Raw genomic sequence first — 15,997 nt, 5'->3', positions numbered from 1 at the left:
TAACCCCCTGTAATGCTAGCTCAGGCCCACTACAGATGGTGGATATTGCCCCTACCATCCAAAGATTCCAAGCTTCCAGAACATGCCCCACCTGTAGGGCAATCAAGTCAACTCAATGGTCATTCACTGGCATGGAGCTCCCATCCCCAGGTCATTGCTTCCCATTGTCACCTTCTCAAGTTGCAAGAACAAAGAAAAGAACAAGGACCATCACGCAGTCTAACTCCGTGCTCTTCGACTTACCCTACTTCACATCTTCTCGATACTGAACCACTAAGCCCTGTTCTTTGTTAAGCTATTTTCTCCCAGCCAGGCATACATACCTGAGTACTCGATTGCATCATAGCACACCGAAAGCTGAACGCGATAAGGCTCCTGGTATCACTTGCAGCAAAAAGGAAGACGGGCATCTAATACTGCCTTCCCAGGTTCATGAATGCCCCATCGTTTCCTCGAGAGTTCCGTTCTGACCACATCTGCAGTCCCTCGAGATTGTCATCAACAACCCCACCATAGCTCTTCTCCGTATATGCTCACCAAACGATTCATCACAATGGCTGCTACTAGAGGCCTCAGCGAGATTCCAACCCTCGCCTCCCTCTATCGCGACCCTGATTCTACCCTGTCCGAGGCCCATCTCTCATCAAGAAGCGACCCTGACTATCCTGCATCTGATTCCATCAACAAGCGCATCGGCTTGATTCGTGGCGATATCACCAAGCTTCGCCTCGATGCCATCGTCAACGCCGCAAACAGATCTCTACTAGGCGGAGGGGGCGTTGATGGAGCCATTCACAGGGCCGCCGGTACTGACCTGGTTAAGGAGTGTAAGACCCTCGGCCCCATTAACACTGGTGAGGCCGTCATCACAAAGGGTTACAACCTCCCTTCCAAGCATGTCATTCACACTGTCGGACCTGTGTACGCTGCGGACGCGAACCCCAGCGAGAGTCTCGCCAATTGCTACCGCGAAAGCTTGAAGCTTGCCGTCAAGAACGGCGTGACCACGATCGGTTTCAGCGCCATCAGCACAGGCGTTTACGGGTTTCCCAACCTTCCTGCCGCTAAGATTGCCTGCAGGACTGTGAGAGAATTCCTTGAGAGTGAGGAGGGAAGCAAGCTCACCCGAGTGGTATTTGTCACGTTTGTTGCTCCCGATGTGAACGCGTACAACGAGACGATTCCGTTAGTTTGTTATACCTGATGCCTCATCCACATACTGACAGTTTCTTTTTAGGCGAATGTTCCCCCCTACGAAAGACGGATCTGCGTAGAAAGGACCAGATGTCAACCTCGCGAAGCATAAGAATCATCTTTATGGGATTCTTGATGTCCAAGGGCAAGACCGAGAAATATGTTTTTCCAATACCATCCCAGACTCAACCCAATCAACGAATGCTTACACCTATTATGGTACACCTTGCGGTCCAAATTTACTACTAAGAACGCTTGGCTTGGCTTGTGGTCTTCCAGGTAATGAGCATGATAGGCTAGCCTTTGTTGGCGTTTGCAACATGATACATAGCTGTATAGGGGCTGTTTTTAAACAGCACTCTCAATAGAACTTCTCCCGGCATTGCACCTCCTTGCGAGAGAGATCAAACAGCAGGCGCGAGATGAACGTGGAATGTTGAAACTCCTATAATATTATGTGAATACTAAGACTTTTCGAACCGGCGTGCCCTGGAACGAATCTCATAATGTATCGTTTTATCTACCTTAATAGAAGTCCTCTAACGATACATCGAAGACTTAAATCCTGAGTCTAATCCCCCCAACTCCGGTGGTAACCAAAGAATTTGTCCATTCAAGTCACAGGCATACAGTTCTGTATGTTGGGCATGGTTTCGATAAGAAAAAGTGCAACGTTAACCACTGTTGAATCAGTCATATATACTACTAGATGAGGCCTTCAAAGCCGCGCAAGAGTCAAAGGAAACACACTTCCGCCAAAAATGCCCTATCAACGTACTGCAAAACATCTTAACCACTGTCTGACCCCGACCTCTAGTTACTGGGTCCACCCGGGCCCTTCTTCTTGTTTTTCTTCTTATTTTTCTTGCCCTGCTTTTGATCACCAGAAGCCCCTTCCCCTTCTGGTGTATCCGACGTGTCTGGCGCATCCTGGGTCTCAGCAGCCTCAGGTGTCTCTTGGGTATCGTCGTCTTCAGTGGCTGGCTCCTTTCCACTCTTTGAGCCCGTTATGGTCTCATCATCACTTCCTTTGCTGTTTGTCAGTTGAGAAAGCATCGCCTTGAGTTCTTCCATCTCAGCTCGCAGCTTGCGGACTTCAATGACAGCAGGCTCGTCTTCCACGTTAGGTTTGACAGCCTCACAAGTCTTGGCCCAGCCTTCACCTTCCATGTCAAGGTCCTCGTGAAATTGTTCCCACTCATTGACCTGGTCGTCATCCTCCTCGCCTCGTGAGCGGTTGTGTCGAATCTTTCGTGCAGATCGCCTCTCGAAAATGGCTGCAACAAAAAGAAGAGGGGAGTACAGAGTAGCCATGACGCAGTCATTGATGAACTCGTATGTGGACTTTGGTATCCACCACTCCAGTAGTCCCGAAATGACGATTTCGACAAGGTTGAAAGGGGCGATATAAACATTCTCATCAGGAGCTCGAACGAACTGCATTGTCTTTTGCGCGAACAGTGCGAGATATTCATCATCGGCATTTTCATAGATATCCTCATAGGCCGAGTTGTAAAGTGCAATGAGGATATTGAGGAGAATAATCTAGAATATTGAGTTAACTTGACTCTCAAGGACTGATTATTACCAACTTACCATGACAACAAAAGTAAAGCAGTAGTAAAGAATCAGACCGAATGGATGTCCAAAATCTTCGAAACCATCAAACTCGGGACTCTGCATAATAGCCTTGAGCATAGACTCAATGATGAACCAGGTATCACCCATGATGTTGTCATCAGCAATATCCAGACCGATGAATGCCTGGAGGAAGCCAATGATGACAACGATAAGCAAGGCAAAGAAGATGAGGGATTCCTTCATCATAACTTTCAGCACAACTAGCATGGCGCCGAAGAACCGGAAGCTGTCAAAATAGAGCAAGAGGCGGGACCAAAACATGGGCGCAACAAAAGAAAGCAGATTATAGCTGAGCTCGTTGTACTTCTTATGCACATCATCGTTGTCCCTGTATGCCAGCCCTATGATGCGTAGAACCAATGATACAGTCAAGAAGGAGTAAAGGACGAAGTTAAAAATATTCCAGAATCCCAGGATGTGGTAGCCAGCCTTGTAGTATTTGAGGCATTCGTCGCAGACATAGGCAAAGGTGAAGATGTAGAGCGCAATCTCAGCACCATCCAATACTCCTGATGCATTGGCAGAGTTGACTGCGGCCGTATACAGAGCAAGATATATGATGGAGAATAGCAACTGGGCGGCATTCTGATAGCGAGGTGCACGCATACGATCGGGGTCCATGTGGATAAGTAGGCTGGTGTTTGCTTTGTTCTTGTAATCAACAAACTCGGAAGGATCGTCTTCGTCTTGGACTAGCCAGCCACGCCAGAGATATGCAATGCATTTCTGATAACCAGAAGAGCCAATGACTCGGACTGCGTGCAGGTCGACAGCCTTCTCAATGACATTGGTTGGGGCTGTTGGAACCTGGTCAATGAGAAAAGAGTACCGACGAAGAAGAACGTGGTGCAGGAGGTAATCGAGATCCTCTTCTCCCTCGATACTAGTTCGAGTAAGCTAACTGCAATTGGTGATCGAGACATCATTTTAAACTCACATCTGCTTGGCGATGACAGTGCAGGCAACAGCGCGCAAATCGTGGAGATCAGCATCCCACAGCTCTAGAATGGCTTCGCGTTTGAACCATCGCATGTTAACTAGCAGGGCATAAACCTACGAAACGCAAAGTCAGCATAACGTATCGAGCATCACGGAAGAGTGCTCGACGTACAACGCATGATCGGTATTTCTGGCCGCCAGCTTCCTTAGCCGCCTGTACAACCTTGTTGGTGATGACAGTGCTATGGGATCGCGTGATAGCACTTTCTTCAAGCTCGCAAGGGACGCATTCGCGAATCAAATGTCGCAATCGCAGGCAAACCTTCATGACCTCAGCCGGGGGAGTAGCAGATGCGATATTCTGGTTCCGGTGGCTAGGCAAAACTATGGTATGTGAGCTAATAGCCAGATTTCGTGTCGATGGAATAACATACGGGCTCTCTCCTCCTCATGGAGCCACTCGCGTCGGCTGGTGGTTCCATCGCTAAAAAGGCCCTTGAAGCGGTTCCATGTGCTGGGCATGATGGAAGCTGTGAGCTTGTGGCTCAGAATATGTTTTGAATGCGAAAAGCGACGCTGGAGGGCAAACGAAGAGGCGAGTTGGGAGCCTTGACGCCGAAGGGTTCCGGCAAAGAACTGACGTCGCGTATGGTCTTAGGATCGGCCGGCCTCCAAAACAAATACGCAAATGCTGTGTCGCAATGGATCAGACTAAATTTGGATCCGGAAGCGATGCTGTCTCAGGAGGATCTTTGTGCAGCAATTGACGGCTGATTGCAGCATGCACGAGTTCAGCGTAGACGATCCCCTCAAATTGAGATGGAAGAGAGAGAATCACAGGTTCTCCCTCCAAGGCGCCTTAGTCCAATTCATTCCAAGTTCTTTCCCGCAAACCTTCAAGGCTTATCCAACCCAAACCTGGTATAGCTGAAGGAGGAGCTATCTTTGCGACTGTGATGACGTCGCGGAGGCTGGTAATTGGCCCACTAATACACTAACGCTGCGGCCGTCCGTGCTTCCCATGCTCGCAGCTCGCTTTGTTCCATCCATCGCCAAGTTGAGCTTGGCCTAGAGCCCCATAGCTTAATTTCTTGCAGTATTGCGGGCATCCATCAACCAAGATCATCAAAACCTTAGTATATAAGCAAGCAACGATCTTTCAGCCCAAGAGGAGCCTAAGTTTGGAATCTCAATATCAGGGGTATAAGCAGTCTCTTTCTGCACTCAAGGGAATAAGAAAGCACACATTTTAGTAATGTCAACGATTCTGATTTATGAGCTTGTCCACATTTGCTGATGACCTGTTATGATAATAAAGGTGGAGGAGGGGTTGCGGTTCGTGAGCAGGTTTTTTTTTCACGTGTTCAAGGAAACATGGCATGGTCAATGCTGAATCGATGATCCGATCCCCGATGGAAACCCAATGTTTTGTGGGAATATACTTATAGATGCGCCTTTTATTTTTGTTCAAGATGTTGTTCATGCAATAGATTCCGAGCATACGACCTGGTGACTTAAGCAAACTCCAAATGCCATGGCCGTTCCTCGTGTGCCGGTTTTCTTGTCTTTACCTCTAAGTCCTCATACCCGTTTTGTTTGATATGCTCAAGGTACTAAAGTTTGGCCTCTTTACTGACATGTCCTATGTAGCGCCAGCACGTCGTGCCAATTATATGAATAGCATGATCTTGTACATCGCATCAACAGCTCTGGACTCACTGACACACTTCACACCAAACTTGCTGCCTCGATAGTACCTATGCAGTCTCCGATTCTCCCGGTCGTCCTGCCAGTCCGATGAAGTAACACTGCGGATGGCGTTTGTCGGCTGCTTCCTGTTGTGGTCGCTGTCGAGACATGGCCAACACATTGGATCCCTTGGTGGAAAGAAGACTGCGGAGTGTCTATTGGCTGCGGAGAGAGGTTGAAAATGGATGTATACCTCCAAACACAAGCACCACATGTGGGTTGCTGCAGTAGAAAGTCCATCTTGCGGGCTTCATTCTGTCATTTATCGTATTTGAGGTCTCAACATTGCACCGATACGAGGGATGTTGATCGATGAAACGTCTTACCGCTCGTGTTGCACTTCATTTTGATATCACGGGCTGCTCGCATCTGATACTCTTGCCAGCTCAACACTGGGGCCCTGTACTTCAACACTAAACCTTAGGAAGCTCTTTTGGCCGGCAAGTTCGGTGTAATCCCCCACATCGCAGGCATCATTTGAATCAGTCTGGGTTACTACACAGTCAGAGATTTGTGATCAAATTCAGCTTGATTGTTGGACAGTGGATGCCTATTGGGCAAAGAAAGGTGAGGCGGTTTGCCTGCTGGCAAGGTGTGTATTCACCATTAGAAGCTATTGGGTCAGAAGTGGGAGCGAGACTTGAACTCTGCGGTGGAAAAGTTGGTAAGATCGCGCCAAGGAGTTTCTACACTTTGAGAGTGTTTGTTCGGATGCCGTTGGCCTGCAGTGCGACCCTGAATTTGCAGACATCAAAATTGAGGCTGACGAAGTTTGAAGATCAACTGTCAATGGAAATAGGTGGGTGGGTACCAGTGGAGGTGTTGGCCTCAGACCCACCAGCAGCGAATTTAGCGCCTCTACATAGGGGACGGGAACACTAGGGTAGTGGAGGTGGAAGATCATCTGGGGTTGTAAACGAAGAGAACTTCAAACGACGACGAAGAATAGGTACCAAGGTACCTTAGCTACTGGTCCTCACTACATCGAAAGGTTGAATAATACTGCAAACCTGAGTAAGACTGAAGGTCCTACTGTACTTTCGTACTCACATGAGTGGAAAAGATCAACAATGTATTGGCTGCCTGGTAACTATGTAGGCTAGTGGACAGTCATATTCATTGTCATCTGCAGCATCAGTCAGGGATCCAATGTAGACTAACATGTGGTGGAATACTTTTTGTTGAACCACATTTAGCCAATCAATTTGTATAGAACCGACTGATCCTATGCATGTTGTATTTGTGGCTGTTGCGTACATCTTTTGGTGCCTGCCTTGGCTAGGGGAGGCAAGAAAACTTAGGATCTCAATCCTAAGGGATAAAAACACTTGAGTAATTTATTATAAGTTTAAGGAGGTCCTTTGATAAGTTTATTCTGGCCTCCTTTAATAAGGTCTGAGGTTTTCTTGCGCCCTGAGGCTTGGTTCTCTTACCCAGGTTGGTAGTAGCCACAGATGCAGTTGGCTCGTTGACCTCTGCATCTGCATCTGCCTGGCACTGGCACTGGCAGTGTTATTCATTGCCTTGCGCCTTCGCTTGCAGCCTGGGCTTGTGCGTGCACCTCATTTTCCTTCTTCTTCTTCCTTCTCCCTCCCGCCTATTTCTACTTTTAAGCATCACTTCCTCTCTCATCTTGTTGATGTCTTTCACCTCTTCATACATACATGAATGCGATAACAGTACTGTTACTGACATTCAAACGAAACTCCACAAACAGGAGTCTTTTACCAACACTCTTTTCTGTATTCTATGGTGAAATCTTTCGAATCCATCCCGAGCAACCAAGCGCCATCTCAACTCAACAGATTGCTTTGAAACATTCAAGTTTGCTATTCTGCCAACGCTCTCTCGATTAATCGACTGCAGCAAGGTACTTGTGTCACGTTACAGCTTCAAAAAACCAATATGGAGCAGACAGATTCGATCACTCCCTCCGATCGTCAAAGTGGCCCAAAGCACAACAAAAAGTCTGGCCAACAAGAGGCAGATGCCACGATGGCTAATGAGGTTGACCCATCAGCCCCTGCTGCGGCTCCTTCAGAGTCGGCGGAAAGAACTTCTAAGAGTGGTTCTTGTTCGAGGAAGAGCAGGCAGCAGAAGAAGAAGGAAAGGAGTCAAGAAACCAAGCCGGCTTCGGTGAAAGACGAAGCTGAGACTTCTGGCATTTCCAGTGAAGACGAACCTACTTCAGATGATGATCAAGCCTCAGAAACCACAACTCTGGCTCCCAAACATTATTCGGGAGTGAATGGCACAAGCAAGAAGAAGGAAAGAGCCAACGGTACCGTTTCTAAAAAAAAGACTTCCAAGGCTTCCGCCAAGAAGCAGAAGAAGCCCAAGAACAAAAAGAACAAGACCGGCAGTTTCTCTGACACCGCGTCCGATTCGGACAGCGATTCCGAATCCTCTGATCCCGAGTCTTCTGATAATGAGGACCCTGTTGAGGAAAAAGACCCAACCAAGTCCTCTTCAGGCCTTGAGGGCCAACTGAGGGCGCTCGAACTTCAGTTTGCTCAACTTCAGCATCAACTGGGTAACTCTAATGGCCTGGCTCCATCGGTTAACCCAAGCGCTTTTGCCTCGTTTGGTTCATCAGCTCCGTCGTATTCTCTCCAATACCCTTCAAATCCTCTGGCTTCACAGGCAGCTAGTCTCGATCCGACACTTTTCGCTCCTCGTCGATCAATTGCTGCTCGCCCTAATCGTGGCAGACGTCGACCTGGGCTATTTTCGAGAGTGCCAGCCCTCGAAGGTAGTGATCCAGATAATATCACTAATGATTATTTGCCTGGTGAGTTGAGGGCTAAGGGCCAAAAGCCCAAGGGTCCTGCCTTCAAACGCGTGGATCAGGTGTGGGACAACAGCATACACAATTTCAAACTTCAGGACACAGCCGACACAGACACCGATTCCCAGTACGACGAATACATTTTTCATGTCAGAAGGAAGTTCGACTGGGAGGGCAAGCATATAGCAACTGTTGTCGACATCAAGAGCAAATTGCTTCGGGAATGTCTACAGGACGTTATCGGCAACGCGGAAGGCATCAGTCTGGTAGACGAGACACCAAAAATGAACCCTGAGGTCCTTTTCTTGTGAGTAACCTAACATTATTATCTGCCAGGAGGTTGGTGATGAGGCTTGGATAAAAATGAACGAGTTTGTGATGAAATTGTGATCTTTTGCTGATATTTCATCAGGTACCTGGAAGACCTCCGTGATCATTTGAAGGCACTGCGCAAAGCCAAGCCTGCTGGCAAGTCCAAGAAGAGCCGGAAGAAGAATAAAAGTCTGCTCAAGGAAAAGAAGCAGCATCTCAAGATACTTATCAAGTATCTTGACCATGACTTCGAAAGCACAAAAGAAAGTCTCTATCCCATGCTCAAGAATGGTCTCATCACATTTGAGCTGCTTTGGGCTTTGTGGAAACCGGATACACTGGTCTATACCACAACCTACGGAAACGCAAGCGAGCCACGAGTTTTCAAAGTCGAATCAGCGCACCTACACCACAGCGTTATGAGAGGCAGTTATTATCATGTTGAAGGGAAATACATGGAATTCGATGGTAAGCGCTTTGGTTACGGTAATACATCAGTCGAGATAGACGGGTTCCAGGGCGCCAAGAAGATCAAGAGTCTTCCTTGCTATCCGCTTCAGTACCACCATAACGAGCAGAAACTCCGACTTGATTTGATAGAACGAGGCAAAAAGTTTGCGTCATTGAGTGGTGTCCATTACAAGAGCTACAAGGGCATTGCCTTCATGAAGCGTAGGAACGGCTCGGTAATGAAGTTCAACATTCAGTCCAGCAGAGTCATGATCGACCCGACTATCTTCAGGAGGACCAACCCCAACTACAGCGTTTCGACTGTTAAGCCCAAGGATCCCGATATAATCGAGGAAGAGACTTCGGAATCGGATTCCGGGAACTGTGCGTGTTGCTCAGATTCGGAGGGCGCAGAGAAGGTCAAATTTGTCAAGAAAGTCTACAAGGACGAGAACGGTGACGTACATATGGTGAGCTTTCCTAAAAGTTTGGTTAAGGATGAGCCCGGAAACGCCGAACTCGACGAACTCCCCTCCAAAAATGTGGAAGGCGATGATGACGAGGACATGGACATCGTCGATTTCACGGACGAGGACTATCTCATTGCCTCTCCAGTGGTACTTGGTTTCTCGTTTTCAGAAAAGCAATGGTTGGAGTTCGCCGTTTCCTGCGTCAATGAAATCAAATGGAATGACAAGGCGTGGGACTCCCTAGTTCTAGAAGACGGCACCAAGGACCTGATCAAGGCCCTTGTGAAGTCACGCAAGTATCACGCGGCTAACACTATCGATGATGTTATCCAGGGCAAGGGAAAGGGGCTCGTCAGTAAGTTCAACATATCCAAAAATCCGAGGTGCAAAAAAAATAACATTTTGACAGCCGTCCTACACGGTCCTCCTGGAACTGGAAAGACACTCACGGCTGAAGGAATCGGAGAATTGCTTCAATGCCCACTTTATATGGTATCGGCTGGCGAGTTAGGAACGGACTCGAGGTTTCTGGAGGCAGAGTTACAAAAGATACTGGACATTTGCCATGCTTGGGGTGCTATCCTTCTTCTGGATGAGGCAGACGTGTTCCTGGAAAAGCGTAATATGCATGACATCCATCGCAACGCCCTTGTGAGCATTTTCCTCCGTCAGCTGGAGTATTTTCAAGGAATCTTATTTCTCACGACAAACCGAGTTGAAGTAAGTATCTGGAACCCGTTGGATTCGAATGATTGCTAACACAGGAGTGATTCAGACCTTCGATGAAGCCTTCCAGTCCCGAATTCACATCGCCTTGCGATATGACAATCTCAAGTCTCCTGCAAAGCGGGCTATCTTTAAGATGTTCCTCGACCGTGTTCATAAGCTGGGCAAGCTCAAGGTAGAGCCGTTGACAGAGGATGATCTGGACTTACTATCGAAGCAAGCTCTGAATGGACGTGAAATCAAGAACGTGGTGGGCTCGGCTCAAGATCTCGCCGTTAACAAAGGTGAGGCCCTTAGCATGCGCCACATCAGACAGGTTCTCGACGTTCATGCCAAATTTGGGCGGGATTTGAAAGGAGGATCTGGTTATGAGGATGCTATGAGAAGCTACTTCTAGTTTTGGATTGGGGATGATGCCGGCAACTGGTCAGCGGTGATATGACGACAGAGATGGCTCGTCTTATGCCGAGCATCTGAGATTGAAAGTACTTAGTAGTCTTGTCTGATAGTCTTAGCTACAGCGTTGTTGAGTTATGCATATGTAAGCTTCTGCGATAAATTCTGTCGTACTCGACAGCGTTGTGCTTGTCCTAACCAGGAGGAAAAATTCGTGACTTGAGGTAGACTTGCTTCATGAAGACAAATGCAATGAGGCTCCTTGCCAAGGCGGCGATATTATTCTGTATGATTTACATAACAATGTCCTTGGGGCATATCTCTTCAGGAATTGAAACATTCGCTAATCTGAGTACACTCACAGCATATTCTGAAAGTACAGCTATTGAAGAATTGTGATGTAGTCTCCAAGCCAGCCTCACCCGACCCATGTATCAACCAATCGTCTTCAGTCATGCACTTTCTTGTCTAGTCTCACCGTTATTTTGAACACGCATCTGTAGCCTTTCCCGGTCCAGCTTCACTTTGCGAAAATTACTGACGAACGCACGGAGTGATAGAGATTAGGGGCGGGATCTTTATTGAAGATCCCTGGATTATGGCCGAAGATCAAACTCAATTCAGCTACCCCTTTTCAACATACCGTAGGATTGAATGCGGTGATAGTCGTCAGTGTTTAACATGAGCTATTCACTCAATCTCGCTCGTAAAGAACCCTAAAAGGTTATCTTCGTGGCGCTCCTCGGTTTCAGCATGTACCCATCTTTAAATCAACAAGGCCTGAATAACCGTGAGTACCAGAAATAGCAACATTCTCCACATATGACTATAGCCACCCAAGCACATAATAGTATCACCATGTATTGTCGGGAAGGATTCAAATGAGACGCATGATGCTGACTTGGCAATTAATAGCTCATGGCTGGCTTTTTTCACTTGATTCTAGAATCAGTGACGATGCCCTGTTGCTGAGAAATGAGACAAACACAGTCAAGAACCACGGGCAGAGTCAAAGATGCCGGTTGGCATTGGCATGTGGGCGCGTTACAGAGGACAATCAAAAGCAGGTCGAAGCATAAATGTTATGTGACTAACAATTTACGATGCTGGTTCAATGGCAACATTCCAGGGAAATAATATCAGTTGATGGTTCCCTCCTGGTCTGCTCGGAAGGAGGATTATTAAAGTATTCATGGGTAATATTCTCGATCCATTTCTTAAGCCCGGCACAGGAACAGGACCCCTTGAACCCTGGTCGTGCTGGGGTTGTAGGTAATAAGCCTCGTATAATATTCACTTTCCTCAATGGGCAGTTCAGGAGCTGAGGAGGGTGTTGTGAGCAACTGGAAAATGCTTTTGAAGGTCTCGCATGAATAAGAATATTTCGTTTCAAGTTTTGAAAGACGTCTTTGTAAGAAAGGCATTCCTTTGTCTCCTAGAGCAAGACCATGCATACCATCAGACAATGCAACCATAGCCGCCCGGATCGTAGCAGACCGATCTGCCGTAATTCACCGCCTACCGATTCGAGCATGTCTCAGCTCAAGCCTTCCCTTGTCGAGTCAGCGGAAAAGGGAAAAAGGCCTCCTCTCCGACGTGAGTGGCTGGACAGTCTCATTTCCACTGGCCCTGGAGACCATGCGCATGCTGTCGACGGCGCTTCTGTCCGGCATCATTCCATTGAAGGAAGCGAAAGTGTCTAATTTGATTTGATCATATCAGTCATGTCTCGTCAGCCTTTTTTGTTTACTACGTACTGCACGGTTTGGAAAGGAGGCGCTCGCGTCGTCTGGGGCAGACCAGACCACTACGAAACACACCAACGAACGGGTCGAACGGTGAGCGAGGCAAGGAGGGGCTCCGCCTCTTTTCCACTTAGCGAATGGGACTCTGGAGATGGCACGGGAGAAAACAAGGTTTGTTTGGCTGTTGGGGAAATAACGCCAGTAACTTATGCCACAGCGGCGGTTGATTCAATGACACATACAGCGCGCACGTATATGTATACACACTGCCACGGGTATCACGAATTTGCAGGTCACAGCACAATTGCATACAGTTGCGCATCCATCTGATGGGTCCACGTATTCAAATGTCGATTCACCGCGTTCATGATAACTGCCACGGCCTATGACACCTCAGTTGTTCGCCAGTCAGACAGACACCAACAAGGCACAACAATATGCAAGTGCAAGCCAGTATGCAGGCGTACGAGCCGTCACCGACAGAAACAAATTCACTCAACACACTGAGATGACTGCATGTTCCTTCTCGTGGCAGCTCATCACTTGCGTTGTCCGTCCCCGGCGTTTCAAACAATCTCTTCTCAGAGATCGCCACTTGATCACGGCATTCGTTCTTGTCACTTGCCCAAGACTAGAATATGAACGACTTCATTGTCCTGAAGTAAATGAGCTCCTCATCAGTAACCCGAGAGCTAGAAGGTGATCAGCGATTACCGTACCGTCTCTCTACGCCTTAGCTCTTTTCCGGTCTAGCCTACCACTGGAACCAGTGTTCCTGTTTTCCGTTTACACATCTCATCAATAAGTCTGGCATAATCTGCTGACGCGGCCGGCGATCTGGTGTCTCTGGCGGGTTCGATTTTTGGCAGTGGACCAGATCAAAGACTCTGCGAGGCCTGCCAGGTCTAGCAGGTACAACGACCTGGTTGGCTATGTCGGGATTGGGACGACTGGGAGGTGAGATGGACCAATCAAGTAGCCTTGGTACCTGGCAGGGATGAAAGCCCTTACCCCTGGGGCTTTCGCGGAAGCAGAGCTTGAACTTGGACTGAAAGGGTGTGGTGGGCCTGATCCATGACCTTGGCATCTAGTACTAGCGTCGTTTCTGCATTAGCACTGGTGTTGATACCGGTGCAAGCGTTGGTGCTAGCTCGCCCACTTCCCAGATCCATATCCCAGTACGTACTGCACATGCGTTCTGGCCGAAGGAGATGGAGAGGGATGTGGGAATTGCAGCAAGGGTCTTGGCCAGCAAACTCCCTAGGGAAGCGGACCTGAATTGCAGGGGCGTGCCGGCTTCTGAATGAGAACGGAACAAGAGAGATGAGAGACATGGCGTCCACACACACACCACGCCACACCTCCCAACTCGGGTTGAAAGGAGACTCAAAGACACACACCCCTTGCTCACCTTATAACCCTCAATTCCTCCCCCCTTCTGACTCTCCTTCTATTCTTCACTCCTCAGCCTTTTTGGATCACGGCCTTTGCCTTCTGTCACTCCTTCACAGCACTACGCTGATAACACTCTCTTGAACCAACTTACCTCACAATCCTTATAAAGGCAAAAGGAAGTATTCCGGAAATACAACCGATTACCAAAAGCCGTCACTCTTCCAACACAACATATACACAAATCAGTCAAAATGAAGGTCTCTTCTTCCGTTGTCATTCTGGCCGCCGCCCTCGGCGTCTCTGCCCACCCCAGCGGCCACGCTCACCAGCGAGCTCACGCCAAGCGCGACTTCGTCGTTGCCAACAAGCCCGTCACTGTTGTTGAGTACGCTACTCAGGTCGTCACCGCTGACGCCGCCCCTGCTACCGCTGTCCCTGAGGCTCCCGCCTCTCCCAAGGTCGACGCCGACACCGTCCCCAAGGCTGCCGCCAGCGGTCCCGCCCCTGCTGCTTCCGCTCCTGCCAAGTCCAACAAGAACAAGGGCAAGAAGCACAACTCCAGCTCCGGTTCCGGTTATAAGCCTTTCTGCGGTGGCAAGAAGGCCAAGCGCGCCACTCTTGAGGATATTGCTGCCAAGGGCAACACTGGTGTTCCCGGTGACTTTGGCTGCAACATGATGACTGTCGATGAGGATGTCGCCGACAAGTACGACTACACTACCACCTTCAAGAACGACCACGACGAAGATAAGGAGTGTGTTTGCTTCAACAAGATCGGGCCTGATGGCTTGATCGACGGTTTCTTCGCTAAGAACGTTGCCTTGACCTTCACTGTTCCCGCCTCTAGCTCACAGGTTGTTGCTTTCGACGCTGACTCCCAGGGCGGTTGCGCTTGTGCCAGCAACAAGGTTCCCACCACTTCGGACGGCCAGTGGGCCAGTACTTGGCTCGAGTTCGACTTCGGCAGCGAGCGAAACAACAACTGGTCAGGCGCTGACGCCTCTTGCCTTGTCTCCGCCGCCAAGAACCTTAACATCCCCGGTCTCCGAGTCTGCGACTCTGAGAACACTTGCTCGATCATCTACCCCGGTGGCACTGGCAAGAACGCCTACCTCGGTGGCATGGAGGCTGAAGACGGCATTGGTATCAACACTCCTCTCAAGCAGGTCCGCCTCACCGTTGACATTGACTACTCCGCTTAAGCTATATCATAGCCTGTGGTTTAGTTCATTTGAGAGCTAGGCCTCTGCGTAAAACTTGATTTTATAGAATTGGGCTTATTCTATCTATACCTGGTGTTTACGGTGCTCGGAATTTAGCTATCCAGGGCGATCCTGGATCTTGGCTTTGGGATCTATCTATTATACCTTCTAACATACATATATTCATAGTGTTATGACATATTCATTTCTCCTGCTCAATTGTTGATTTGTGACTTGGTTTTACTGTGATGGCATGTCGTTGCTTCAGTTTAATTAATTGCGTTGATCCCCCGCCAATCCCCAGATTTAGTCCATCCTCTTCGCCAAGTGATTGATACATTCATTTATCTTGAATCCGTCCCGATCGCGCCGAATCCTCTGAGCGAAAGGATTGAAACCCTCGAGGAAACGCAACTTGGATCAACAAGATGGCCCCCAATGCAACGACCAACAGTGGATGAGACCCACCATGATCAACACAGTTTTCATCTCTGATTATGTATCGAAAATCTCTGCCTTTTCCTTGCGTCTTTTTTGATCTGTTGCAGTTCTTGGTATGTTCTCTATGATGGAGACATGACAATCAGACTTTTCACGATAGGCTGTGAACTGCCCACGAGCTGCTCTGGTGGTGCTGCTAATGCAGGTTCAGCTTCCATTGTTTCAAGATAGGGGCTAGTGGGCCTTTGTCCTTGTTTACAGTGCATATGCACGCAACGCTTACGCGGAATTTGTTTACTTTTGTTGGTTGCACAAGTAATAAGCTTCAATATGTTTCTGAGACTATGGGGTCTTTGAGTTACCTCAAGATGATTATTACTCAGCTGTGACGGAGGTGGTTGAAAAATAGTGTTACAAAATCATCAGAAGCCGTCCATCAACCTCATTCCTCGGTAGCGGGTCGCACGACCACAATGGCAAAGCCATGCGCTTGTCTTGCTCCAACGAGTAACTAGAAGAAACTTTACTCTTTAGCAGCAACTGCTGATT

General features: G+C 48.4%; 6 protein-coding genes across 8 annotated transcripts; 4 read left to right on the top strand and 2 right to left on the bottom strand.

Annotated features, from left to right (window-relative positions):
- Positions 1 to 109: 109 nt before the first annotated feature.
- FOIG_04214 (RNA-directed RNA polymerase) lies at positions 110 to 1,677 on the top strand. Of its 3 annotated transcripts, none has more exons than XM_031202351.1 (3): positions 110 to 428; positions 483 to 1,185; positions 1,238 to 1,677. In XM_031202351.1, exons 2-3 carry the CDS (start codon positions 530 to 532, stop codon positions 1,272 to 1,274), a joined length of 693 nt encoding a protein of 230 aa, XP_031067798.1. In that variant the 5' UTR covers positions 110 to 428; positions 483 to 529; the 3' UTR covers positions 1,275 to 1,677. The 3 variants fall into 3 exon arrangements, with proteins under 3 accessions (XP_031067798.1, XP_031067796.1, XP_031067797.1); XM_031202350.1 differs by having other exon boundaries at positions 153 to 378; positions 429 to 1,185; positions 1,238 to 1,673; XM_031202349.1 differs by having other exon boundaries at positions 110 to 1,185.
- On the bottom strand, positions 1,611 to 4,730 carry FOIG_04213 (uncharacterized protein). Its single transcript, XM_031202348.1, has 5 exons — positions 4,209 to 4,730; positions 3,947 to 4,158; positions 3,773 to 3,888; positions 2,791 to 3,718; positions 1,611 to 2,739 (listed from the first exon to the last, which is right to left on the bottom strand). Exons 1-5 carry the CDS (start codon positions 4,294 to 4,296, stop codon positions 2,008 to 2,010), a joined length of 2,076 nt encoding a protein of 691 aa, XP_031067795.1. The 5' UTR covers positions 4,297 to 4,730; the 3' UTR covers positions 1,611 to 2,007.
- A 230-nt stretch (positions 4,731 to 4,960) lies between these two features.
- Positions 4,961 to 6,667, top strand: FOIG_04212 (uncharacterized protein). Its single transcript, XM_031202347.1, has 2 exons — positions 4,961 to 5,026; positions 5,093 to 6,667. Exon 2 carries the CDS (start codon positions 6,070 to 6,072, stop codon positions 6,403 to 6,405), a length of 336 nt encoding a protein of 111 aa, XP_031067794.1. The 5' UTR covers positions 4,961 to 5,026; positions 5,093 to 6,069; the 3' UTR covers positions 6,406 to 6,667.
- A 146-nt stretch (positions 6,668 to 6,813) lies between these two features.
- Positions 6,814 to 10,922, top strand: FOIG_04211 (uncharacterized protein). Its single transcript, XM_031202346.1, has 4 exons — positions 6,814 to 8,618; positions 8,724 to 9,898; positions 9,953 to 10,263; positions 10,319 to 10,922. Exons 1-4 carry the CDS (start codon positions 7,429 to 7,431, stop codon positions 10,664 to 10,666), a joined length of 3,024 nt encoding a protein of 1,007 aa, XP_031067793.1. The 5' UTR covers positions 6,814 to 7,428; the 3' UTR covers positions 10,667 to 10,922.
- Positions 10,923 to 12,444: 1,522 nt separating this feature from the next.
- On the top strand, positions 12,445 to 15,985 carry FOIG_04209 (uncharacterized protein). Its single transcript, XM_031202344.1, has 2 exons — positions 12,445 to 12,581; positions 12,628 to 15,985. The coding sequence occupies exon 2, from the start codon at positions 14,057 to 14,059 to the stop codon at positions 15,005 to 15,007; it is 951 nt and encodes a 316-aa protein (XP_031067791.1). The 5' UTR covers positions 12,445 to 12,581; positions 12,628 to 14,056; the 3' UTR covers positions 15,008 to 15,985.
- FOIG_04210 (uncharacterized protein) lies at positions 13,418 to 13,744 on the bottom strand (the record flags this gene model as incomplete). Its single annotated transcript, XM_031202345.1, has 1 exon — positions 13,418 to 13,744. One exon carries the CDS (start codon positions 13,742 to 13,744, stop codon positions 13,418 to 13,420), a length of 327 nt encoding a protein of 108 aa, XP_031067792.1.
- Positions 15,986 to 15,997: the final 12 nt, after the last annotated feature.

The sequence above is a fragment of the Fusarium odoratissimum genome, assembly GCF_000260195.1.
Source record: "Fusarium odoratissimum NRRL 54006 unplaced genomic scaffold supercont1.5, whole genome shotgun sequence".
In the NCBI taxonomy this organism is placed as follows: Eukaryota; Fungi; Ascomycota; class Sordariomycetes; order Hypocreales; family Nectriaceae; genus Fusarium; species Fusarium odoratissimum.
This window is presented reverse-complemented; position numbering and strand designations above follow the sequence as displayed.

Excerpts from the sequence above, each read along its gene's own strand:
- FOIG_04212 (XM_031202347.1), top strand. The coding sequence starts at position 6,070 with ATGCCTATTGGGCAAAGAAAGGTGAGGCGGTTTGCCTGCTGGCAAGGT.
- FOIG_04213 (XM_031202348.1), bottom strand. The coding sequence starts at position 4,296 with ATGCCCAGCACATGGAACCGCTTCAAGGGCCTTTTTAGCGATGGAACC. Across the intron at positions 4,159-4,208 it reads CCATGAGGAGGAGAGAGCCC|TTTTGCCTAGCCACCGGAAC; the intron begins GTATGTTATTCC and ends CACATACCATAG. Across the intron at positions 3,719-3,772 it reads ACTGTCATCGCCAAGCAGAT|TATCGAGGGAGAAGAGGATC; the intron begins GTGAGTTTAAAA and ends TACTCGAACTAG.
- FOIG_04209 (XM_031202344.1), top strand. The coding sequence starts at position 14,057 with ATGAAGGTCTCTTCTTCCGTTGTCATTCTGGCCGCCGCCCTCGGCGTC.
- FOIG_04214 (XM_031202349.1), top strand. The coding sequence starts at position 437 with ATGCCCCATCGTTTCCTCGAGAGTTCCGTTCTGACCACATCTGCAGTC. Across the intron at positions 1,186-1,237 it reads GCGTACAACGAGACGATTCC|GCGAATGTTCCCCCCTACGA; the intron begins GTTAGTTTGTTA and ends GTTTCTTTTTAG.
- FOIG_04211 (XM_031202346.1), top strand. The coding sequence starts at position 7,429 with ATGGAGCAGACAGATTCGATCACTCCCTCCGATCGTCAAAGTGGCCCA. Across the intron at positions 8,619-8,723 it reads AACCCTGAGGTCCTTTTCTT|GTACCTGGAAGACCTCCGTG; the intron begins GTGAGTAACCTA and ends ATATTTCATCAG. Across the intron at positions 10,264-10,318 it reads TCACGACAAACCGAGTTGAA|ACCTTCGATGAAGCCTTCCA; the intron begins GTAAGTATCTGG and ends GGAGTGATTCAG.